Raw genomic sequence first — 16302 nt, forward strand, 5'->3', positions numbered from 1 at the left:
TTTAAGGGAGGAACAAAGGAAAGAGAAACGTCACTACACATTGCTGTAAATCAATACGGTGAAGCTGGATCAGATTTAGGGCAGTCTTTAGAGACCAAACAACACTTGGATTAGACAAACAGACTGAAAACAGATCCATCATCATCAATCCTTATTTTCCAGCAGGCGTATCAGCAGAGCTTTTGATGAGAATGCACAATAGGGTTGCTCTCCTTTAAAATCAGCTTTATAGAGAGCGCTGTAATTGCGTCCCACCGTATCAGCAGTGCTCGAGAGAGGACCGTAAGACAGAGGAATTTATCTTCTGTTACATTCTCTCCCTCCTGCTCCAATTCTCTGTTTTCTTTCATGCACACTCTCCCTCTCTTTCTCAAACACACACTGCTGGGCATCAGAGATCTGTGCAGGGCTCTGAGGGCCTCCACCCCCAAACACAACAAGAAATTAGCTTAAGTAAGAACCATTATAATTATCAGGTGATCATTAAGCATAATTACTCTAGTCAGCTTGGGCTTTCCCCTGGGAGATTTGAAAGAGAGGCAAAAGAGAGGAAGAAAGAAAGGCTCCGGAAGCGCTGTATGATCCAGGCATGAGAAGAAACACCTAAAAGACTGTTCCACCATTTAGATTGTATCAGTTTAGCTCGCTGTGGTTTCTGGTTGTAGATCTTCCTACAGTTTCATTCTGAAACTAATGTCATCCAGCAAAGGACTCAATGTTCACAATTCTTCCTACATTAACCTAGCTCTCTGGAAGTAACTTTTGCATGAGCAAGCATCTCTCACAATTTTGGTGGAATATTTTGACTTGGATTAGAATACAACAACACATCCAAAAACTTCCTGTTTGTTGTTGACGGCTGAACTGCGTTTGAGCTCCGTCACTATATTCTTTTCATTGACTATTTTTAACTTAAAAATCTATTTTATACACCATCGTTTCCGTTTATATAACGCGTGAATATATCCTCTATTGTATTCTACAACAAAAACAATTAGAGCGACTCGCTATCACTAGATTTATTTTGATCTCCCGGGTCCGCTATTAGCTTTTAGCCAGTTAGCATCAGCAAGCGTGGTTGCTGCTAACTGAGCTTACATTGCTAATACTCTATTCACACACATTACCACTGCTGTACTCACTGTTACTTGCTTTAATGGCGGATGAATGTCTCCACTCTGTGCAGCTCGAGCTCGAGGCCGTGGGGAAGCAGATTCGCGACCTGGAACGGAGGCAGGCCGAGCTGAGAGAGCGGAGAGCCGCGCTGGAATCATCCCGGGCTGACGCTCACAAGTCCGGTGTAAGTATACAGCGTGCTGTTAACAGTCCCACCACGTCTACTCCGTGTGTTTCTCTGCGCAGGCCCGGTGCACCCAGGACGCGATCTTCCCAGATGTCCTTCACTGCGACGCCGGGACACCACGGACCCTGGGTGCATCCACAGCGGAGGATGCGAGCCGGGTCCCGGGCGACGACATCTCCCCCTCCTGCCTTCGAGATCTCCATCCAGAACCGCTTCGCTCCCCTCCGCGAGACAGGACGCGACGCTGTGATCATCGGAGACTCCATCGTCCGACACGTAAGTGCTACGTTAGCCGAAGGTAAAGTGCACACTCATTGTTTGCCTGGTGCTCGTGTTCTCGATGTTTCTGCGCAGATACCCGCGATCCTGAAGGACGACGAGAGCCCGAGAGCGGTCGTGCTTCACGCCGGGGTTAACGACACCACGCTGCGGCAGACGGAGACGCTGAAGAGGGACTTCAGGAGCCTGATCGAGACGGTTCGCAGCACGACGCCCGCGGCGACGATCGTCGTGTCAGGACCACTGCCCACGTATCGACGAGGACACGAAAGGTTCAGTAGACTTTTAGCTTTAAATGAATGGTTGTTGTCATGGTGTAAAGAACAGAAACTGCTATTTGTTAATAACTGGAATCTTTTCTGGGAGCGTCCTAGACTGTTTCGCGCTGATGGATTACACCCCAGTCGAGTCGGAGCGGAGCTTCTCTCTGACAACATCTCCAGGACACTTCGCTCCATGTGACTAGTAAGTCAATTCTCAAATAACCATTATGATGAGTTTTGTTCCACCCGCTTAAATGATAAAAGTACTTGCGCTGTAAAACCTATTAAGACTGTGTCTGTTCCCAGAATAGTGAGGTCAAAATATAAATATAAATATAATGTAGGATCTAGAAAAAATCTTATCGTAATTAAACCAGAAAAATGTAAAGTAAATGAACAAAAACAATTTTTAAAGTTTGGGCTCATAAATATTAGATCACTCACACCAAAAGCAGTTATTGTAAATGAAATGATCACAGATAATAGTTTTGATTTACTCTGCTTGACTGAAACCTGGCTAAAACCAAATGATTATTTTGGTCTAAATGAGTCTACTCCACCAAACTACTGTTATAAGCATGAGCCCCGTCAGACTGGTCGTGGCGGGGGTGTTGCAACAATATATAGTGATATTCTCAATGTTACCCAGAAAACAGGATACAGGTTTAACTCTTTTGAAATACTAATGCTAAATGTTACTCTGTCAGACATGCAAAAGAAATCTAATGTATCTCTTGCTCTGGCTACTGTGTATAGACCACCAGGGCCGTATACAGAATTCCTAAAAGAATTTGCAGATTTCCTCTCAGACCTTCTAGTTACAGTTGATAAGGCGCTAATCATGGGAGATTTTAATATTCACGTTGATAATACAAATGATACATTAGGACTTGCGTTTACTGACCTAATAAACTCCTTTGGAGTCAAGCAAAATGTCACCGGGCCCACTCATCGTTTTAATCATACACTAGATTTAATTATATCGCATGGCATCGATCTTACTGCTATAGATATTGTACCTCAAAGTGATGATATTACAGACCATTTCCTCGTATCGTGCATGCTGCGTATAACTGATATTAACTATATGTCGCAGCGATACCGTCTGGGCAGAACTATTGTTCCAGCCACCAAAGACAGATTCGCAAATAACCTGCCTGATCTATCTCAACTGCTATTTGTACCCAAAAATACACATGAATTAGACAAAATTACTGACAACATGGGCACTATTTTCTCTAATACATTAGAAGCTGTTGCCCCAATCAAATTGAAAAAAGTTAGAGAAAAACGTACTGTACCATGGTATAACAGTAATACTCACTCTCTCAAGAAAGTAACTCGTAGTCTTGAACGCAAATGGAGAAAAACTAACTTAGAAGTTTTTAGAATTGCATGGAAAAACAGTATGTCCAGCTATAGACAGGCTCTAAAAACTGCTAGGGCAGAGCATATACACAAACTCATTGAAAATAACCAAAACAATCCAAGGTTTTTATTTAACACAGTGGCTAAGTTAACAAATTACCAGATGCCACCTGATTCAAATATTCCACCAACGTTAAATAGTAATGACTTTATGAATTTCTTCACTGATAAAATAGATAACATTAGAAATACAATAGCGAATGTAGATTCTACAGCATCTAACACTTCAGTTTCATCCATCGCACCCAAACATAAACTGCAGTGCTTTACAACCATAGGACAGGAGGAGCTAAATAAACTTATCACTGTATCTAAACCAACAACATGTTTATTAGATCCTGTACCCACTAAATTACTGAAAGAGCTGTTACCTGTAGCCGAAGAACCGCTTCTCAATATCATAAACTCGTCGTTATCTTTAGGACACGTCCCAAAACCATTCAAGCTGGCGGTTATCAAGCCTCTTATTAAGAAACCAAAACTAGATCCTAGTGTACTGGCAAATTATAGGCCTATTTCAAATCTTCCATTTATGTCTAAAATTTTAGAAAAAGTTGTGTCTGCTCAATTGAGCACCTTCCTGCATAAAAATGATCTGTATGAAGAATTTCAGTCAGGTTTTAGGCCCCACCATAGCACAGAAACTGCACTTGTTAAAATTACAAATGACCTGCTCCTTGCGTCAGACCAAGGCTGCATCTCATTTCTAGTCTTACTTGATCTTAGTGCTGCGTTCGACACCATAGATCATGACATACTCATAGATCGATTACAAAACTATACAGGTATTCAAGGGCAGGCTCTAAGATGGTTTAGATCCTACCTGTCCGATCGCTACCATTTTGTTTACTTAAATGGGGAGTCATCTCATTTATCATCAGTAAAATATGGAGTGCCACAAGGATCCGTCCTAGGTCCCCTTCTATTTTCAATATACATGTTGCCCCTTGGTAATATTATTAGAAAATACGGAATTAGCTTCCACTGTTATGCTGATGATACTCAGCTATATATATCAACGAGACCAGATGAAACTTCCCAATTATCTAAGCTAACAGATTGTGTTAAAAATGTAAAAGATTGGATGACAAAGAATTTTCTCCAATTAAATTCGGATAAGACGGAGATATTAATTATTGGACCAAAAAACACTACACAGAATCTTGTAGATTACAATCTGCAACTAGACGGATGTACTGTAACTTCCTCTACAGTCAGAAATCTGGGTGTTATATTAGACAGCAATTTGTCTTTTGAAAATCATATTTCCAATGTTACAAAAATTGCATTCTTCCATCTTAGAAACATTGCCAAGCTACGAAACATGTTATCTGTTTCTGATGCAGAAAAGCTAGTTCATGCATTCATGACCTCTAGACTGGACTATTGTAATGCACTTCTAGGTGGTTGTCCTGCTTCTTCAATAAACAAGCTACAGGTCGTCCAAAATGCAGCAGCGAGAGTCCTTACGAGGTCAAGAAAATATGATCGTATTACCCCAATTTTACAGTCTCTGCACTGGCTACCTATTAAGTTCCGCATCAGTTACAAATTATCATTACTTACCTATAAGGCCCTAAATGGTTTAGCTCCAACGTACCTAACTAGCCTTCTACCACGTTACAACCCATCACGCACCCTAAGGTCACAAAACGCTGGACTTTTGGTAGTTCCTAGGATAGCAAAGTCCACTAAAGGAGGTAGAGCCTTCTCACATTTGGCTCCCAAACTCTGGAATAGCCTTCCTGATAATGTTCGGGGTTCAGACACACTCTCTTTGTTTAAATCTAGATTAAAAACACATCTCTTTCGCCAAGCATTCGAATAATGTATCTTTTTAATTTTAATTGTGAGTGTAGTTGCATCTGATCAAAGGTGCATTTTTATTCATTAGCTTGGGTTAAACTAATTTTACTTTGTTGGATCAGCAGCTATGCTAATGATGTCTGTATTTTGTTTCTATGTTTTGCCACGGGATTCACATCCCGTGGTAACTAGGATTTACACAAGCTCCAGTCTGGATCCAGAACACCTGAGAAGAGATGATGCTGACCCTCAGAGGACCTCAGATGATGCTAACCCTGAATGAACAAACAGAACTAACAATTATTCCTAAATGTGTGACTTAATCATATAATAACTTAATTAATAATATTGATAGTTCATCGTCTAGCTGACTACGTCTTGTATTATTATTATTTTTTAGTTTTTCTAAAATCCTGTCAAATGTGCACAAACTACTAGCTACTACTAAATATTGTAGAAACATAATTTTCTGTAAAGTTGCTTTGTAACGATTTGTTTTGTAAAAAGCGCTATACAAATAAACTTGAATTGAACATCAATGCTCTAGCAAACACTTAGAAATAACATAACACTCTGACAACCACCCACATCACCCTGGCATTGTGAAGGTGACTTTTGATGGGCAAGCTCAACTTACATTATGGTGCTCCAGGAAGAAACCACCAAGAAATCACACAAAACACCCTAGCAACTGCACAACAACACCGTAGCAGAGGCACTGTAATGACTTCTGCAACACTGTGGCAGAGAGTTCTGGAGGGGCAACTATTCATATTTTCTTCAGAAAATGTTAAAATCTAGTTCTATTTTTTATTGTGTCAAACAAAGAGGGATTGACGTAGGATCTGGGCAAGCGCATAGACACAAAGAGATGTGACAGATTGAACAGGGGAACACAGGCACACTGATCAAAAAGAGAGCTTCTGAAATGACGCCAATACAAAGACTGAAAACAAAAAGACAGGAGAGAGAAAAGGATCCAATCTGCATGCGACAGCTGAGGTTGCAGTCACAATGCATTCATCACTTGAGTAGGTTAACAAGCAAATGAAGGGAGAGATGCCCCTGTCACCATGTCTGGAAGTTCAAATGGAATACTTAAGTCTGGAAATAAGCCTGCATGGGATATGTGGCTTCCATTGGTATTCCAGATGCTGGCTGTATAAATGTTTCTTTCCAAAAGATGGTTTTGAAGTTTACCGGTCATTCTTATGATGCTTACCTTGTTAGACTTTCAATCCCACAACACTGACATCTTCAAAGAAGCTCTAAACATCTGTGATGAGGCCTTGGATTCTTGTTAACCTTTGCCAGACTAGGCCAAAAGCCCAATCTGTCCAAACTGTCATATTCATGAAGAGTTGTAGCAGCTTCAGGAACTTTCATCGAGCAATGATAGAGGTCACTGTGCTCCTGTGAACCTTTAATACTATCATTTATTTTACACTGGCATCCACATTTATACACTGACACAACTCCATCAGAGGTTTATAGAGAGATATTTTAACCTGGTGCAGGTTTTGCTCCATCATGCACTGTGAACTATGGGACTTTATATATGTTTTGATGCTCCTTTGTTTGATGCATGAGGGAATGTCCTAAGGAAACTGGTTTCATACAGGCGCCATGATGTCATTTAATGGTTTCACGCTTTAGAATAGGGAACACATATTCACTATTAACTAAGAGTTTTCCCTCAATAAAGTCATAATTTGCTGCTTATTAAAGGATTACTTAACTTCAGGAATAAAATTTCCTGTTAACTTACTCACCCCCATGTCATCCAAGATGTTCATGTCTTTCTTCAGTTGAAAAGAAATTCCAGGATTTTTCTCCATGTAGTTTAATTCAATCAGAGCCAATGGGTTTATAAGGTCCAAATTGCAGTTTCAATGCACCTTCAAAGGGCTCTTAGGCGAGGATCAAACAAAATGATTGGTCGTTTCCTAAAAATAAAAATGCATATACTTTTTAACCACAAATGCTCATCTTGCACTAGCTCTGCCATGCGTGACTTCATCCAGTGCATAATCACGTTGGAAAAGTCACGTGGTTGGGTTTTTCTCTGTGTACTTCTGTTCAAAAAGGTAGGGTAGGGCAAAAACTTCATTCAATTGCTTTCCTCCAGCGTTTTTTTTTTTTTTTTGTAAAGGGCATTTGACTTTCTTTACAAGTTCGCTTTGTAAACACTGGGTCGGTACTTCTGCCTACGTCAAGTGTTACACTTTTAACGTGATTATGTAATGTGTGAGGTTGAGCTAGTGCAAGATGAATATTTGTGGTTAAAAATTATATAATTTTTTGTTTTTTAGAAAATGGACTATCATTTTGCTAGATAAGACCTGTGTAGATTGTGTTGAGGCCTTCAATTGTGTTTGGACCTTCAATTTGGATCCCTGTTGAAGTCCACTATATGGAGAAGAATCCTGGAATGTTTTCCTCAAAAACCTTAAATTCTTTTCTACTGAAGAAAGAAAGAAATAAACATCTTGGATATCATGGGGGTCAGGAAATTGTCAGGATTTTTTTATCTGGAAATGAACTAATCCTTTATTAGTTAGCAAGGTAGCTGTAAAGTTTAAGTATTGGGTCGGGTTAATGGATATAAAATATAGTGATGCAGAATAATGCATTGATGTGATTTATAAATACTAAATAACAGGCAATATGCTAGCATGCTAATAAGCAACTAGTTAAATTAGTCATTTGATGTGATTTCAAATTTTCCTTTCTCTTTGGAGTGTTATTAAGGGGTTTGTGAATAGATAAGATCCCTAAAGTTGCAAAGACTGAAGTCTCAAACCAAAGAGATATTCTTTAAAAGTCAAGACTTGTCCACGCCCTCCTAAAATGCCTAGTTTAAACAAACAAACACATCTACATCACTGTGTGGGAAGATTTGCGTAACGCCGCCCAAATGTTCATGCAAAGAAAGAAAGCGTAACTTTTATTCTCACTGTAGTATTGTTGCAGCTGCCATTTCATGGAGACAATGTGCTTCATTGTGAAAGCGAAAATACTTTGCTTGGTTTTCAAAAAGAGAACATGACTAGCAACCAGTAGTTAAGTTATATTTATACTACAGGGCCGTTGAATGCTTGAATCTGACTTGGTATAAAATAATGTGTTTTTTTTATCCTTAAACCACATAAAAACATTTTAAATACACAAAATAATGTTGTTTTTTTTTTTAGCAACGTCATATTTTAAATAGTGAGAATTGGTCCTTAAAGTGTTAACACTTTAAGTGCTCATGTTTCAGTATAAAAATCATTTGTTTAAATATATTAATTATTTAACTTCTTTTAACCCCACCATCAGACCTACACACACAGGAATGTGGTAAATCACAGCTGAAAAAATGCTACCCACACGGAGGTAAGAAGGCAGCCAGGCACGTCTGAATCCAATTTTTGCATAACATCCTGTCTACTAAGATGCTTTCATCTAGTTGGCTTCTGAAGGAAGAATATATGTATTCCTTCTTTGATATCCCATATCTGTGCATGAGGCTTTGTGGGTTGGTGGAAAGAATAAAAATGGCATCGTAAGGAGTATAATATTATTTATAAATTCCCAATGTTTCAACATGATGCAATTTCAACATAGAAATTTATTTTTTTTAGATTGCATTTTTTCTTGTGGCAGCTTTTAGCAAAAAGAGGGCTGCAGGATGACTTAAAATTAGTTATATTGTTATTAACACTTATTATTGTCCTCAGGAACTCAATTTTAATGTCATAGAAAAGGTCCTGATTACTTATGCAGGTAAGCAAGCTATGAATCAGAACTAATGGAACAATATGTCCTAGACAGATGAGACAAAGGTAGAGCTGATTGGTCACAATACCAGACATGTGGAGACCAAAAAGTGCTTTGATTGCTTTGATAAAAAGACCCTTGCAGCAACTGTAAAGCTTGCTGGTGGAAGCTTTATTGGTTTGGGGTTACTTTCTGCCTCAGGCCCTGTCAGCTTGGCATCACAGGGTAAACCATGAATCCCACATTGTACCAGAGGACTAAACCACGTGAGACAGTCTGTCAAAAAGTTAAAGCTGAAATGTAGACATGTACAAAGCAGACCTTGCAATAAAATGACTCAAAACCCTCAAGCATAACCACAAAAATAGTCAAAAACAAAGACGAAATGCTGGGCTATCGATTGAAATCCAAGATCTCAACCTCACAGAAGTGGTGTGGGGAGACTTGAAAAAGACTGTACATGCAGAAAAGCACACAGTCAAGAGATCTGCATGGAATATAAAGCAAAGACGTGCTAATGTAGGGCACAGATACACTTAAAACACCTACAAGCAGTGACTTCTGCCATGAGTACATTGAAGCAGGTATCTTTCCACAGAAGACTATTGCAGCTCACTTCTTTTTACTCTGTTATAAATTCTTACTTTTGTTCAGGGTGAACTAAGTGTGCATTTCTCTACTCTAAAAAGTTTTAGACCCAAAGGAATACATAGTTCTTTTGAAAAATATGATCAAAATGATACAGGCTCCTACAAGATGAAGACTCCATTCATATAAGTGACCTAGAAACTGTTTTAAAGAGTTGTGCCATGTTAAGATCAGATTAACAACTGCATACTATTCACTACATCACAGTTTACCCCATAATTTGACTCTTTTATAGGTGACAAATACACCTTCCTATGATGGCATCAGAAACCTTTTTTAAAGTCCAAAACAAATGTCATATCGGCCAACGAAGAAAAAAAGAAAGTGCAACATTATGCATAGATATCCATATGTAAATGTCTTTTTTTTTTCAAACCTATGTCCCGAAATGATTGATCTTATAAAAAAGTACACACAAAAATGAATGGTTTAAAAAAAAATCTAATTTAGTCTGGATATGACAGTGCCTTCTTCTGATCCACCATGTCTACTAAAATATTCAGTGAATTGTATTAAGTTTTCACGCGCATGAAATTTTGTTCTCTTCAATCGTTTTTTTGACAGTGCATGAGAGCTGTGTAAAAAAAAAAAAATACTGAGCTAAAAAAAAAAACTATTCAAGAGTCGTTTCTCTGGCTTTGGCAAAATGATTACAGCTCTGGAGCTTTTGAACCTAGGAAAATAAGTGTTTTATCTGACACCTGTGCTACTCTCCAAATGGAGCAAGAACAATGATCGCAGAGTCGTTCATCATTTTAGAATTGAGCAGAAGCAACCATGCATACAGGCTACACCTGCTGTCCACACTCACTCTCATTTACCCTTTATTATATCTGTACCTATCTGTTTTCAGGGGGAAATTAATCATAAAATGACTTTTGTTTTGCTCACCTTGCAGCTGTTCGATGAGGGTCCATGCCATTCTGGAGCCCTGGGCATCAAACACCACATGACCCTGAAAGAGAACACAAACATTTTTTATACTGCTGTGTCTATCACTCTCTTAAAATTGAGTATACTGTAGTATTATTTACATGCTACTGTGGTTTTCATCAATGTTTTGAATTATTTATTTTTTTTTTTTTTCAGTTTACATTTTAATTTTAGTTTGACCCTGCAAATATTTAGATTCAACCCGATAAGAAATCACACACACACACACACACACACACACACACACACACACACACACACACACACACACACACACACACACACACACACATATATATATATATTTGTATAATATATATAATATATATATTCTTGTTGAACATTAGATTTGATACGTTAGGCTTTTATTTATACATTGGTGAGAAAATGCAAATATGCAATTTGGTGCAGTTGCTTATATTAATATTGCTAAAAGGTAAGATGAACTCTCATAGCTTGTAATGTAATATCAGTGAGATCTTTATAACAGTTTAACAGACTAACTACATAAAATACATATAAATATCAGTTGTCTCTCAATATCTCCAAATAATATGACTCAGTAAGATAATATTTAAATGTTTAGTTTAATTATGATCAAAGTTCAATAGTTTTTATTGTGGGGGCAAAACATTTAATATCATAGTATTATAATACAATGATGACTGGGAGATAAACAAATAAACCTGATATTTGATACTCAAATTTTAACATGATGTTTCTAAAAATGATGTATGAATAATCAAGTAAGCCTAAGTTGCTTCAGTCTAGAAAGTGTTCATCTTGAAATGTTACTAACAATATTACTTTATTAAAATCAGTAAAGATGCGCGCACATGTCCAGTAGAAGATTGAGTGCAGTAAGTATTTCAGAAAAGTTTTAATCATGTCAATAATTTAGATGTTTGTGTATTTTGAAATATTTCAATTTTATTATTTTATTATTCCAGCTTAATTAACTGCATTTTTTGCTAGATTTAATTTACAATAACAGCATTAGTTTGCATATTAGTTTTACTGTAGTATCACAATTGTGTATCACTAAATATGATTACTGACTACTGATTACTGATTAATGTAGCCAAAGCTGTCACTCACCGAAACCCCCTCGAAGGAGCTGGTGTTGAGGGCTCGGTAGATCTCCGCAGTAATGTCCTTGTTATTGTAATTAAAATCTTCCAATCTTCGTCCTTTTGCCTTCAAAGGCCCCACTGTCTTATTGAGAGCCAGAGCCAGAGCCCAAACCGCATCATACGCCAGAGGAGCTTCCTGAAACCCTCCGGTTTCCTCTGGATTCTTCCCACCCAGCTTGGACATCAGCTGTGCTAGGAACTCCTGTGAGGTCTGGATCAAAACAGAGGACGTACGGTATCATCTGGCATGCATATGAAAGCATACGCACACAGGATAAACTCAGTGCGCTAACAAGAGCTTATGCATGATGGATTTTAAGCATGACCTCCCTGTCGCTACAAAAGTGCCTAACTGAAAAAAAGCATTAGACTTCTGACAGCGAGAATGCGAGAGAGGGGTCAAGGTAAGGTAAAGTTACAGTTCATAACCGTGGGATTGCATCATATAGACGGAGGTACTTTTCTCCTGGGTATGAAATCCTCATTCACACACACCAGGAGCTGAAGCACCAAAAATAAACTCCCGCTTTCACACACGCTCTGAAGATGTTCCATGTCATTATGGGGTACTGGGGGGAAAAAAAGAGTTGGCACGCATTTATCGCGGCGGCATATGAAAACCGATTTCCTTGACATTTTTCACACCTTATAGAAACAGCTGAGGCACCTTCCTCGCTTCAAACAGGTGCGTTTTAGGAAATAAGCCAAGCTGCAGATGGGCATCTGGTGATTGCTTGATGCAAATGGACAGCAGAGAACGTGTACGAAGAGAAACTGCGCCTCAAGAACCATTTCAGCTCTCTTTAAATTACACCCTCAAAGTGAATGACGGTAAAGCGAGGATGGGGGGAACAAATTATGGTGATGTTGAGCCAATTTAGCAAGGCCATCTTACCACAAATTGGCCTGTCCAACATGACAGTTTTTTTTACGTCAGATGTGAAGCATAGGTGTCTGGATACGTGCCCAGATTGCTCCGGATCCAGGAAAACAGCAGGGACATATGCGTCAAGCCAATTCCCAGCTCAGAGCACCGGAGTTGGGTGGGCTCCAGACAGCACCCCCTGGAGCTCACACCTGTCCATCCAGTTCTCCCAGGGGGACAGCAGTTGGACCCTAGCGTTCTGACCCTAACGAGACTCTTTGGGTTTTCAGATCTGAGAACAGCACGTGCACAGCTAAAGATATGAGGTAGGTTATGGGACGTTCCCAGTGGGGAAACGGAGTTAGTTATCTAAACAGAATTTGTATGGCATGCTAATCTGAGGATGATGTCATTGTTAAGCGTGCAGCATATGGGAGCACACGGGACACTGGTGGACAGTAATTATGGGTTTTTCAATGACCGACGAGGACATGTGGAGAGCAGGGTGGCTGATTGCCAACAGGTACAGAACATACAGTAATTCACTAAAGACAAATTAAACAACATACAGAAAAGGCTGAAACACTTATTCTAAACAATATTAACTAATAAAGATTTTTGCTAAGGTTGCTACAGTGTTCTTAGTGGTTGTTAAAGTGGTATGTAATTTTCTAAATGTAAAAGCAAAATTTGCAGTAATTTGCACTTCCCAGCTGCTATGTGGTTGATAGGAGGTTATTAGTGGTTGCTAATATGTTGCTATGCAGCTGCCATGAGCTTCTTAGTGGTTGCTGGTGTGTTGTTTTGCAGTTGATGAGGTGGTCTTAGACACTGCTATATGGTTTCTGTGGTATTTTCAGAAAGTATAGGTATTTTGCAGTCTTTTTATGAGGTCTGATCAGAACTTTTTATCAAAATCCAGTTGCTTGGTTGTTGCTAGGGTGTTCTGGGTGGTTGTTTACTATCTCAAGTCAGAAAAGTCCACCCAACAGTTATGATATAACAAAGGCCGGTCATGTCACTCGTCAACCATCATTGAAACGCCTCTCAGGCATGCAAATGCAGCTCTTTGAATGGGGAAACATCAAATTCTCCAAAACTGGTTGCCAAGTTTACAATTAAATTTCATGTTTGAAATCACCCATTAAATCTGACAACAACCTTTTCATAAATGCTGTTTGTTTTCCTCAAATTGCATTAAAAAAAAGTATATTTTTCAGGATAGACCAGACAGTGCGCATGCGTGGTCCTAAAAACATGTTTCTGAATAGTGTTGGGCATAGATAAATTTTTTCTAATCTCATTGTAATCTTGAAATTAATCTAGATTAAAATGGCTCATTTGAATTTTACTGAAGGCATTCAGAATATGTGTGTTACCAAAGTAAAATAATGACTAAAAGTAACGTTAAGTCTTTGAGAACTGGTTTCTTAAGACAGGTCGTTCATTAGACCAGGGGCTCATTTCCTGTATCCAAAATATGGCGTTATTTTTTTGGCGTTATTTCCCTGTCAAATGTCGAGAGCGCATTATTGTAGCACGAAAGTAAATTAATATAATGCGCAAATATCTCTGCTCGCACACGGAATATAATGTGCCCGAGCGCGAATCTCTCTGCTCGCGCGCGCGCTCTCAGATACACTTTGTTCTTGTAAGAATTTTCTCTGGGCTCACTCAGAAAGTATGCCTGCACTTAAAACTTGTTCAGTGCAAACCCAAATTTTACATTTTCATGTTTTAAGTACAGGCATACTCTCTGAGCGAACCCAGAGAAAATTCTTAAAAGAGCAACGTGTATCTGAGAGCACGCGCCCAGTTCCCGAGCGCAAGCACAGAGAGATTCACGCTTGCGCATTATATTAATGTACTTTCACGCTACAATAATTCGCTCTCGACATAGGTGAAAGTCATCATAGCTTTAGGTTAGTAGGTTAGCATAACATAGGTTAGTAAGTTTGACTCCTAACCCTAGGGTTGTGGGTTCGAACCCCGGGCCAGCAATAACACAACTTGAACTTGAGCAAGGCATCGAACCCCCAACTGCTCCCCGGGCGCCGCAGCATAAATGGCTGCCCACTGCTCCGGGTGTGTGCTCACAGTGTGTGTGTGTTCACTGCTCTGTGTGTGAGAACTTTGGATGGGTTAAATGCAGAGCACAAATTCTGAGTATGGGTCACCATACTTGGCTGAACGTCACGTCACTTTATCGCCCGAAAAGAGTCTCACATAGAGCGGCCATATTGAGCGTTGCATTGTGTTTTTTCATTCAAAACTATAAGAGTGACATATCTTGGGTTTTCTATAGTCTTTGGATATAAGTCTCTACAATATTCTTGTCTGTAGATAAGGCTTGTGTTCCTTTGGAAGCCTGATTCTGTTACAGGATTTAAAAAAAAAGGTATTTGCGACTTTTTATCTCCCTTTTTATCGGACACTTCCGAGAAAAAAGTCAGAACTATGAGATAAAAACTCAGAATTCTGAGTTTTTTTTATCACAATCACAAGTTTATATCTTGGAATTCTGACTTTTCTTTCCGCAATTCTGAGTATATATATATCTGAAAATTTAGAAATTTTCTTACAATAGCAAGTTAATAACACAATTTTAACTTTATAAGTCAGAATAAACAGGAAATTTCACAAATATTTTTTTTTCTCAGAATTGAGAGTTTGCAAATTCTGACTTCGTAACTCGCAACTGGAAGCTTTTATTCGAATTAAAATCTGAGAAAAATCCGAGGAAAAATCAGAATTGTGAGATATAAACTAAGACATCTTAATTTTTCTCACAATCATGAGTTTATATCTCGCAGTTCTAGTTTACAACTTTATTCGCAAATATGTCATATAAACTTGCAATCCTGACTGAATTTTTGCATAATTGTGAGTTCCCAATTCTGACTTTATACCTTTACAAAGTCATTTAATTGTAAAATTAAATGTCGCAATTACCTTTTTTTTACGGTGACAGAAACGAGCTTCCATATGTTCAATATGTTCCTCCTTCAATATAATCCTATGGATATTTTTCACATTTTAACATCCAACAGTCAAAACAACAAAAACATTCAAGAAACCATTCAAGTCCATAGCACAAATGTGGCACGGCCTGGGCCTAGCCCCAGGACACAAACTGAGCAATTCTTATAATTAGGAATCAGAAAATAAAGATTATTCAAGTCCACTCACCAGGTTAGAGGCCCCTCGCACCGTCTCCGGATTGAGCATGACTATCTCAGTGGTCACATGACCCTCCACAGCTTCTGTCATTTGCTCCACAGTGCAGTTGATGGATGGATCTTTTATCTTGAACCAGTTGTCAGCATACCAGCCAATCAGAAACCACACATACTTTTTCCCATACAGCTTCTCCTTATAGACCTGCAGTTGTGTTGTGTGAAACAGGATGGGTTAGGGAATGACTTGAGCCAAGAATGAAAAATAAACAAAAAACACCACATTTCCCCTTTGACACTGACAAAGATTAATAATGCTCAGCTGGATGGCTGATTACCAACCTCACAAAACACTTTCCTGGCTTCCGTTTCGTAAAACAGGCCCACAATGATGCGAGCATCTTGCCGCTGTAGGAGCAGAGCGTGAATTGAGGGTTAGAACAAAGCAATGAATGCAACAATTTGCAAAAGTCCGTGAATTAGCACCAGAGGGAGGTTTGAGAGTGCTACTATGCATAACACTGCAGTAATTCTGGTTTGGACAAGCAGTCCAATCAGTGCTACTTTGCCCTCTCAGCGGTGTGCTATATTCTAGGTTACCATGGTTCCTCTGGTGGTACTCCATTTATCATGTGCACCAAAACTAGGGCGGCACACATGGCAGGCCTTTGCTAAACAGGCAGCCAGGGGCCCAGCCATCACTGGA

At 39.0% G+C, this 16302-nt stretch overlaps 2 protein-coding genes across 6 annotated transcripts in view; one reads left to right on the forward strand and one right to left on the reverse strand.

Moving 5' to 3' along the window:
• gabbr1b (gamma-aminobutyric acid (GABA) B receptor, 1b) overlaps positions 1-16302 on the reverse strand; it is a 127845-nt gene that overhangs the window by 32659 nt on the left and 78884 nt on the right. For all 3 annotated transcript variants that reach the window (XM_052584076.1, XM_052584077.1, XM_052584078.1), the window contains 4 exons: positions 15939-16004; positions 15610-15801; positions 11521-11766; positions 10381-10444 (listed from right to left, as the gene is read on the reverse strand). In XM_052584076.1, coding sequence (XP_052440036.1) covers positions 10381-10444; positions 11521-11766; positions 15610-15801; positions 15939-16004 — 568 coding nt within the window. The remainder of the gene's footprint in view (positions 1-10380; positions 10445-11520; positions 11767-15609; positions 15802-15938; positions 16005-16302) is intronic.
• Positions 827-5618, forward strand: LOC127979011 (uncharacterized). 3 transcript variants are annotated; one of them, XM_052584104.1, is made up of 4 exons: positions 827-1579; positions 1658-1854; positions 1957-2047; positions 5272-5618. In XM_052584104.1, the coding sequence occupies exons 1-3, from the start codon at positions 1157-1159 to the stop codon at positions 2042-2044; spliced, it is 708 nt and encodes a 235-aa protein (XP_052440064.1). In that variant the 5' UTR covers positions 827-1156; the 3' UTR covers positions 2045-2047; positions 5272-5618. The 3 variants fall into 3 exon arrangements, with proteins under 3 accessions (XP_052440064.1, XP_052440063.1, XP_052440062.1); XM_052584103.1 differs by having other exon boundaries at positions 828-1854; positions 5237-5618; XM_052584102.1 differs by having other exon boundaries at positions 828-1854.

The sequence above is a fragment of the Carassius gibelio genome, chromosome B19 (genome assembly GCF_023724105.1).
Source record: "Carassius gibelio isolate Cgi1373 ecotype wild population from Czech Republic chromosome B19, carGib1.2-hapl.c, whole genome shotgun sequence".
Classification (NCBI taxonomy): domain Eukaryota; kingdom Metazoa; phylum Chordata; class Actinopteri; order Cypriniformes; family Cyprinidae; genus Carassius; species Carassius gibelio.

Coding starts and splice junctions, on each gene's coding strand:
- LOC127979011 (XM_052584103.1), top strand. CDS start 1,157: ATGGCGGATGAATGTCTCCACTCTGTGCAGCTCGAGCTCGAGGCCGTG. Junction 1,855..1,956: donor TATCGACGAGGACACGAAAG/GTTCAGTAGACT, acceptor GGAGCGTCCTAG/ACTGTTTCGCGCTGATGGAT.